Source organism: Morus notabilis, unplaced genomic scaffold (assembly GCF_000414095.1).
Source record: "Morus notabilis unplaced genomic scaffold, ASM41409v2 Scaffold54, whole genome shotgun sequence".
Lineage (NCBI taxonomy): Eukaryota > Viridiplantae > Streptophyta > Magnoliopsida > Rosales > Moraceae > Morus > Morus notabilis.
In genome coordinates, this window is record NW_010365453.1 from 299,067 (window position 1) to 308,977 (window position 9,911).

Here is a 9,911-nt window from a genome sequence, read left to right on the forward strand (position 1 = left end):
CTAAATCAGTGGGGGGTGTTTCAAAAATTGTACAATATAACATCCCTGTTCATAAATTTAGCTAATAAACTTATATCATTACTTTTCATGATACATCTAGAACCTGTATGTCCCACAGTAGTCCTTATCTGAATTGGAAGAAGTAGTAAGTTATGCAAGATGTCATTGTTGATAGTGATGTCTATGTAGTTTAAAAACGTTAGAATTTTAAAGGGTTGTCGCCAATCCTATATAATATACCATAGTAGTTTACTTCATGTACACATTGAGGAAGATTTAATATTTGGAAATGAAATGTTCAAATGTGACTTTTCGGCGGTCAAGTGGACACTAGCATGCATTTTCTTTCATAAATCAAAATTAGAAGAAAAAAATGAACTTGTCAACCATTCTTTAATCATTCGAATAAAAAATGCGCTGGTGAATGGTGCCTGAAGAAGACTGGATACTGCAAATTGACACCTGCCTTCCCCTGTGCTCCAAGCTACCTTCTCAAAGTTACATCACAAGATGTTTTCTGCCTTCAATTTACATCACCTAATGTAGGAAGTCGGAGAAATAGAACAAAATGGCCAGTTTTCCCACTTTAATGTTTAGAATTGCTGTTGTTTTCCTTTTTCTCTTCCACACAATTTCCACGGCAGTTAATAGAATTGATCCATCGGAATCTATAAGCGATGGCACGACTTTGGTTTCTAAAGAAGGAACCTTTGAGCTTGGTTTCTTTACTCCAGGAAATTCTACGAACCGTTATGTGGGAATTTGGTACAAGAACATCCCAGTTCAAAGAGTCGTTTGGGTCGCAAACCGCTGCAACCCCATAAATGATTCCTCTGGCTTGTTGACCATAAGCAACACAGGCAATCTTGTGCTTTTGTCTCAGAATAAGAGTGTTGTGTGGTCAACAAACTCATCGAAACAAGCCCAAAAACCAATAGTAGAGCTTCTAGATTCTGGAAATCTTGTACTAAGAGATGGGGAAGATAGAAATAGGGAGACCTATTTGTGGCAAAGCTTTGACTATCCCTCAGATACAATGTTGCCAAACTTCAAATTCGGGTGGGATTTGAGGACGGCTCTTAATCGGCGTCTCTCGGCTTGGAATAGCTGGGATGACCCTTGTCCTGGAGATTTCACTGTTGGGTTTGAGTTTGATCCACAACTTCATACGTTCCCTGAAGCTTATTTCCGGAAAGGCTCAGCAAAGTTCTACCGCACCGGACCTTGGAATGGCATGCGTTTTAGCGGCTCACCGGAAATAAGGGAAAACCCACTTTATAGTTTCGAGTTTGTATATAATGATGATGAGGTGTATTACACATACAACCTCAAGAATAGGTCCGTGATCTCAATAATAGTTATGAACCAAACCACAAGTCTTCGTGAGCGCATTATCTACATAGAGGCGGATCAAACTTGGAAGCTTTACTCATCAGTACCTAGAGATGACTGTGATAAGTATGGTGTCTGTGGAGCCAATGCGAATTGTATTATAAACAACAATCCGATCTGTCAATGCCTAAGAGGATTCAAGCCCAAGTCTCAAGAGAAATGGAATTTGATGGACTGGTCGGAGGGATGTGTACGGAATAATCCATTGAACTGTACAAAGAAAAATGAAGATGGGTTCATCAAATTTTCGGAATTGAAAGTGCCAGATACAACACATTCTTGGGTGAATAAGAGTATGAATTTAGAGGAATGCAGGGCCAAATGTTTAAGCAACTGTTCTTGTACAGCGTATACAAACTCCGATATCAGAGGGCGAGGCAGTGGTTGTGCCATCTGGTTTGGTGATCTGATGGATATTAGGACATGTTCAGATGGTGGACAAGATCTATTTATACGTATGTCACATTTAGAGCTAGGTATGAGCGTAATTATTTTCAGATATGACAATAATTATAGATATATTCAATATTGTCTTCAGTCTCAAATCTTCTAGCTACAGTTAGATTTGATTTTCTTTATTTTCAAAATAACTTAGAAAAAGGAAAAGCTGGTAAGAAGAAGAGAGCTGTGATCATGGTAGCTATCATTGGATGTTTTTCTGGGATGGTCCTACTTGGCTATTGCATTTGCAGGAGAGTCTCAAAAGGTAATAATCGTTATTTGGATTATGTTAATTCTTACTCTGTTTTTCAAGAAATACACCTAAGACAGGCTTTAATTTAAATATAATTAATAAAATAAAATAATACATGCATAAACTCTGAAAAAATTACCGCTGGACTTTTGAGTTTTTTTTTTTTTTTTTTTTTTTTTTTTTTTTTCCCCGAAGCGTTTGACTATTTCTAACTGCTCACAGAGTGCGCGCGAGCCCTAAGAGAGTCTCTTGTGTGCACTTCAACAGCAATGAAAATTGGATTGCCTACGACAACTCATCTTGCATTCTACTTGAACAATTCATAAAAAAACAACTATTGCAAATTTTAAAGATTATTTATTTTACAGTTAGAGTATGATTATTTGTTATTCCAATTTTGGTTTGAGTCACCTTGCCTTAGTTCCATGGTATCTTTAATCTTTAACAATATAAAAAATGGAAAGTGAGGTCTTCTACATGTTCTTTTATGTGTAAAAGCTCATAACTCATATGTCTTACACGGGTTTTTAGCATAATTTCACATATATATATGTGTGTGTATTTATATATACATGTGTACATGTACATGCATATGTCGTCTAACATGAAAATCAAATTTTCAAGCCATTCGTATAATTATGTTTGACAAAACAGATAGAATTCAAACAATAAGTCAGGATGGAGACCAAGATGAAGACCTGGAACTTCCTTTGTTCAACCTATCTTCTATAATAGCTGCCACTGAAAATTTTTCAATGGACAATAAGCTTGGAGAAGGCGGTTTCGGACCCGTATATAGAGTAAGCTTCTGATATCTAAATTTGATAATAGAATAAAAAAATGACGTATATCTAGTCCTGGTGTATTGAGTGTTTGACTTTTTCGTATTTAGTTTGTCTGAAATATTACAGGTACTAAAAGTAAAAAGGGTTAATCTCACCGGTACCTGCTGAAAAAAAAAAGGGGTCATTCCTTGTTTACACCCCGAACTTTAAAATATATGACATTGCCCCTTTTGTTACAATTTCACTTAAAATCATACGGAGAAAGAAGTGATTAAATGTGGTTATGTGGTCTCTTTCAATTTGTTTTTAATAAAAATACTATGTGACTGCATTATCCCATCTTTTCTGTATCTTTTTAACAAAAATTCCAATAGAGAGGGCTAGATGGTACCTGCAGAACTTCGGGGTCATTCCTTGTTTACACCCCAAACTTTAAAATCTATGACCTTCCCCCTTTTGTTAGAATTTCACTTAAAATCAAACGGAGAAAGTGGGAATTAAGTGTGGTCATGTGGTCTTTTTCAATTTGTTTTTAACAAAAATACTATGTGACTACATTATTCCTTTTTTTTTTTGTATCTTTTTAACAGGAATTCCAATAGAGGGGGCTAAATGGAATTAATTTAAAATCTGAGATGTAAAGTGATTATTTTTAAAGTTCAGTTTGTAAATTGGGAATGATTCTAAAGTTTAAGGGCGCCAGTTAAATTAATCCAAGATAAAATAACAATATGTTACTCTTTTGCTAATATTTGTGATTTACAGGGAAAGCTAGAAAAAGGACAAGAAATTGCAGTCAAGAGGCTGTCAATAAGTTCTGCACAAGGAGTAAAAGAGCTAAAAAATGAAGTAAAACTAATTGCCAAGCTTCAACATCGAAATCTTGTGAAGCTTCTTGGTTGTTGCCTTCAGGAAGAAGAGAAATTGTTGGTTTATGAATATATGCCCAACAAAAGCCTCGACTCTTTCATTTTTGGTCAGAAACAGAATCCACCTAGATCACATAATGAATTTTTTTCTATAGTGTTGCTTCATTAAACTGGAAAAATCATTGACAGATCAAAAGCAAGGAAAAGGACTCGAATGGTCAAAGCGCTTCTACATCATATGCGGAATTGCTGGAGGACTTCAATATCTTCACCAGGATTCTAGATTGAGAGTAATACATAGAGACCTCAAAGCCAGTAATGTTTTGCTTGACAATGAGATGAATCCCAAAATTTCAGACTTTGGCTTAGCCAGAAGTTTTAGAGGAAACCAAACTGAAGAAAAGACAAGCAGAATAATCGGAACCTAGTTAGTATTCTTCTTACTTTCCTTTTTTTAAAAAAATAAATACAAATTACAGTCCGACAAAAATATGATCTTCTTTTGTCTCACTATCTAATGATATTGTGTAGTGGCTATATGGCACCCGAATATGCAATTCATGGCTTATTCTCAGTAAAGTCAGATGTCTTTAGCTTTGGTATATTAGTGTTGGAGATTGTAAGTGGAAAAAAGAGCACAGGCTTTCACCTTCAAAATCATGGCCTTACCCTCATTGGACATGTAATTTTCAAAAAGCTTCATTACAACTTATTACGTGAAAGTACTATCTAAATTTATCAGTAACGACACTTTTTTTTTTTTTTTTTTTTTTTTGCAATTTTCCAGGCATGGAAATTGCATAAAGAAGGAAAGTCAATTGACATGCTTGATAAGCACTTAAGGGAAGCAGAACACAATGTAAAACAAGTGTTGCGTTGCATTCATGTTGGGCTATTATGCGTACAACAAAGTCCGGTGGATAGACCAAACATCTCGTCTGTGGTTGTGATGTTGGGAAGTGATAGTGAGTTACCTCAGCCCAAATTACCACCCGGCTATTTCCTAGAGACGGATTCAGATAAAGGCGACCTTCCCTTTACAGAGCTTGCATCATCTTCAAAAAATGATATGAGCATTTCACTGTTTCTAGCCCGATAAGGTATAATTATAGCAAACTTTTTTGCAAGAACTCCCACATTATTACTGTGATGACCCTCTTAAGAGGCCGCTATTGTAGCTGAAATTAACTTGTACTTATTGAAATTTCTTAAAATTTGTGGAACATTCTTTTTTTAATATAAGAAGGAATAATTTCATAATTCGTAACAATAATTTCAAAAGAATGAATCACTAAATAAAGCTTTTCTTAATTTTAATTAAGATAAAACCATCTAGAAATATCCTTCAGACGGAGCAGCATTTGAACTCTTGTTTCAAATACTCTTTAAAAGCCTTTCTAAAACTAGCCAATTCAATCGGGCCGTCTAATTTGACTTTAAAACAGATTTCGTAAGAAATCTTAAATTCACGTACATCTTAAAGTCCTTTTAAAATTAATCATTTAAATCGTTATGTTTAAAATTCATTTATTTGTTGCATGCACTATTGCAACGTTCTAAAACTTAAATACTCAAGACTAGGGTTGTTAGCTACAACCTCGGTTTTCTTCACATACATATATACATAGACTTTTTAAACATACATGCTTGAAACCTTTGAATCATATAGACATATACATGATTTTACTTAAACTTACTGCGGAAGATTTAAGTGTGAGCGGTATCTATTCCCATCTCCACCATTCATCCGCCGCTCGCCATTGCCCTTCAAGAATTGCTTATAGGTTTCTTACCTACAGCATGAACATATCTGATTGAGCTTTCGCTCAGCAACTAGGAACTATCTCTCACAAAATAACTGTAAGTACACATGAATAAATATGCATGAGTTGATTATACTTAATTATGATGTCTTATCAGTGTCTTATTATCTTATCTTATCTTATCTTTCTTACTGATGGGTCCGAGTGTTCGTACCACTTGCGCGCAATCATCAGGACGTGAGGGTTTGCAAGGTCCCCCATGACACCGTGATTATAACTGAACTGAATGCCTCCCTCTCAGAGGACATTATTATATTTTTTTTCTTCTCCCTTGGGAGCCTGAGTCACCTCTCTCTTAGAGGCTGGTACAGCATTCAACTGAGATTATTCTTATAAGTTCCTCTGGACTTATTAAGGTGTATGCAGTATGACATGGGATCGCATACAATACTTAAAGCATAAACATGCACATATAACATGCGTAACTTTTTTCTTTAAAATCTATTCATGGTGTAGACGAGATTCCTACTTACCTGATTTTACAGAGCTGGAATCCACTTTTCGCCAAACAGCCTATTCTCTTACTTGCTTACTTCTGAAAATGAACACCCATTGAGAGTGTGAGATTATCTGTCATTTGCTATTCTATTTTAGCAGGTTATGAAGGAAATCTAGCCCTTTACTTAAGGCATGTATTCCTTAACCTTTATTGAATGATAATTTATTATAAGGATCATTTTATTAAATCCTCAAAATCTTATTTTCCTTAATTGCCCTTTAACATACTTATGTCTAGATTGAAAATTAATTACCCAATCTAGTAACTTATTCTCTATAATTTTTCTTATTGGACTTATTATGATATTAAGGTCCAATTCGGCCTAGAAACTTATTCATGGCCTTCTAACTCTTAGGCCTCTGAAATTTATACTCCAACGGAGTCTCTTAAATCAATGCGGGCATTGGACCCACATTAGATCTTTGAAATTCTAAGGGCCTATCGTATTGGGCTCGTAAGTGCCCGTCAGAATGATTTGCTTGATAACCCACTAATTTCTTTAAAAGAAAGCATTTTTTTCTTGAAAACTTTGCTTAATAGGAAAAAGCAGTATTTAACAGAGAGACCCAATCACGGTCGTCCTTTACTGTTAGGCTACCATCTTCTGTCGTATTTAACAGAGAGACCTTGAAAGAGATACTTTTTTTCTTTGAATGTAAAATGATATACCTTTTGCATTTCAACAATTATTTTTTAGACAAAATTCATTAAAAAGGCTAAATATTGGAGTCCTTTAATGAATTAATCCCATTGTTGGTTAGCTGATATTAGACGCCTTAATTTGTTGACTTGGAAGAAGTATTAGACTGCAAGAATTCGTTGGAGAGCCTTATCTGTTTAGTTAAAAAAACAAAAAAAAAAAAAAACATGTTGCTGTACACATCACTTCTTATTTTAGTTCTTAATTATTTGACCATGCACCTATTCTATTATAGTTTATGTTGTCCCTACAATTAGTGTTTTAGAGCATAATTGACTATTGAGTTAATTTCTTAAAAGGAATAGGAAAGTCTTGGTCAATTTTCAAACTAACTAATAGAGTAATCTAAGCAATTATATCGTAAAATAAGGGTGATCAGATTGATCATATATGTTCAACATTGACAAACACTTGATCAAATATTTCTGATGAAGGTGACAAGTCCTAGCCAAAGACCATACTAATCGATAGCTAGCCGTGTAATCCAAGTAAAACGTTCTCTACCTTAAAATTGTTTGGTCGATAACAAGAGTTTCTGCGACCAAATAAACTTTTGGTCGCATATTGTAACATTTCACTAATAAAGTTGAATACAATTTAATTGTCTTCGTATGTTGATATTTATAATTTTTAGTAGTTATTTTACACTCATTACTCAAAAAATAATTAGTCATGATAATTTGAAATCAATTAGAAGCGTTGACTACATAAAACATATTAATCTTATAACTATAACATGTATCTAACTACTTACTACTTATAAACTCTTCAACACATTTACTTGAACTCCTATTTTTAAATTAAAATCGTACTAAACAATTATAGATGATTATGTTTAAAAGGTGACTTTCACTATTTTAAATCAATTAGCAATATAAAACATCATAAATAAGCAAAAAATACAACAACAAAAAACACATTTGAAGAGAATTTGCGACCAAATAAGTATTTGGTCGCAAAAAAAAAAAAAAAAAAAAAAAAAAAAAAAAAAAAAAAAAAAAAAAAAAACAAACAAACAAATGCCCTTCTGCACAAACTTTTCTTTGCTGGCAGATAATGGACATCTGAGACCAAAGTTTGATCGCAGAAAAAGAGTTTCTACGACCAAATAAACTTTTGGTCGTAAATTGTAACATGTTACTAATAAATTTGAATACAATTTAATTGTCTTCTTATTTTGAAATTTATAATTTTTAGTATTTATTTTACGCGCCTATTAGTGTAAAATTTATTTATTTTACACCAAAACAGCACTCGATTGTTTTAAAATATGTTTTTTGATTTATTAGATTAAGGGGAAATATGATTAAAGTGCAAGATAAGAACAAATAAAAAATAAAAAAATATATAATATTTGTGACCAAATTTATCTTGGTTGCGAAAACGTTCAATCAACGACTAAGTTTTTGGTCGCAAATCTAGAAATTATCAAGTGGGAGATAGTAATTTTGCACACACTAACATTTTGCGACCAAAGGATTTGTGGTCGCAAAAATATATTTTTTGCAACCAAATTTTGGTTGCAAAAAATTCATTATCGGCGACCTAATTTTATTTAATTGCAAAATTTTTCTTGTTTGCGACCAAATATTTTTTGGTCGCTGTTTCTTATGTTTTTGTGAGCAAATTTGGTTGCTGATATTTTAGCTTCGGTATTGATTTTTGACAACCAATCTTTGGTTGCAGAAAGCCACTTTTGCGACCAAATAATTTTTTGTTTTAGATTTGTTAGTTGCAGAAAGTTAGTTTTCTTGTAGTGGTTACACCGAGCAGAAGACCTGCATCCTAGTCAATAGGCTGTTAGTTATTCACGAACTTATACTACCATTAAAGCAGAGACATCAAGAACTAGAAACGCGTTTTTTTTTTTTTTTGTCACTGCTATTTTCATGATCTTAGCGCACATTTACTGACCATAAAGGAATGCAAATGGAAAGGTAGAATTAGAAAGAAAAGTTAAGATAAACACTTCAATTCCCCTTTCAGTGTTTACTTCAATATTAAATAGTGTTATGAGAAACACTTCAATTTCCATTCTAGTGTTTACTATACTACAAAAAGTAATGTTATCATTAGGGTAATTTAGTCCTCGAATTATGTGCATTGTATCTTCCCTTTGATTCCCGAATTTACTGCCCGAACTTTTGATTTATGACCATTGGTCCATGTACAGTAAAATTGGCAAATGACTTTTGAAACTTCTAAGATAAAAGCACGTCACAGACATATAATAGTTGAATGTATGATAAACAAACTGAAAGTCTGAGATTGTCATTCTAAATTTTTAGGTCATTCATGTAATGTGAAGAACATGTGGAAGATAAGAATCTAAAGATAATAGTCTAAATCTTATGATCCACAATCGAGCGAATAAAGTTAGGCGCTTTATTCATGTTAAAATTGTTATGTTGTCTACTTCCTAACAGAGACGGCTTGTCTTGGTCGTCAGAGGTGGGACTCCATGGGTGGAGACATTGATATAGTTTCTAATGGTGAACTCTATATTGGATCGCACCAAAGTTGAATTGTTTTAATTAATAATTCTATTTGAATAAAATAATTCACTTTTGACGAATTACATGTTGTCATCTTAATCTTGAGATGTATGATGAACCCGTATTCTTGACTTGTATCCTTTGATGTACTAAAGGGAGACATCCTGACATTATGTAAAGGTACACTTGCCGGTACATTGGGGGTATGACTCGTGTATGCGTAGATTTGTTATTCAGAGATAGTGGAATCCATAGCTCCTATAAAGAGTCAATGATATCGTCTTATGCATTATCAATGGATTGAAAAATACGAGCACTCGGCCATTAGACTACTCTATGTTATCTAATGGTTTACTATTTGTAATGATACGAATAGTGTTTTTCCGATGGTGTGATAATGGAACATAAGATAAATGTAATCGAGAAGGTAAAACGGAACTTGACCTCAAGTCAATTATGGATATCCTATGGGGATGATACACTAATGGGCCTGTTTGTTTCCGTTTTCATTTTCGTTTTTCACGGTTTTCAAAGCAAAAAAATGAAAACGGGTGTTAAAAACGTGTTTGGTGCAATTTTTTTTAAAAAACAAAACCAAAAACGTTTTTGTCTTTTTGTGGAAATCAGAAAACGAAAAAAAGGTGTTTTCATTTT

The 9,911-nt window shown here is 33.6% G+C and overlaps 1 protein-coding gene across 1 annotated transcript; it reads left to right on the plus strand.

The window, feature by feature from the left end:
- The first annotated feature begins 449 nt into the window (after nucleotides 1-449).
- On the plus strand, nucleotides 450-4,839 carry LOC21412091 (G-type lectin S-receptor-like serine/threonine-protein kinase At4g27290). Its single transcript, XM_024172231.1, has 7 exons — nucleotides 450-1,868; nucleotides 1,988-2,098; nucleotides 2,696-2,886; nucleotides 3,637-3,847; nucleotides 3,930-4,167; nucleotides 4,272-4,422; nucleotides 4,528-4,839. The coding sequence occupies exons 1-7, from the start codon at nucleotides 569-571 to the stop codon at nucleotides 4,837-4,839; spliced, it is 2,514 nt and encodes an 837-aa protein (XP_024027999.1). The 5' UTR covers nucleotides 450-568.
- Nucleotides 4,840-9,911: the final 5,072 nt, after the last annotated feature.

What these genes read in the sequence shown, in the direction of transcription:
- LOC21412091 (XM_024172231.1), top strand. Translation starts at nt 569, where the DNA reads ATGGCCAGTTTTCCCACTTTAATGTTTAGAATTGCTGTTGTTTTCCTT. An exon ending in TTGCAGGAGAGTCTCAAAAG is followed by an intron (nt 2,099 to 2,695) that starts GTAATAATCGTT and finishes GTCTAACATGAA; the next exon opens with AATCAAATTTTCAAGCCATT. An exon ending in GCCTTACCCTCATTGGACAT is followed by an intron (nt 4,423 to 4,527) that starts GTAATTTTCAAA and finishes GCAATTTTCCAG; the next exon opens with GCATGGAAATTGCATAAAGA.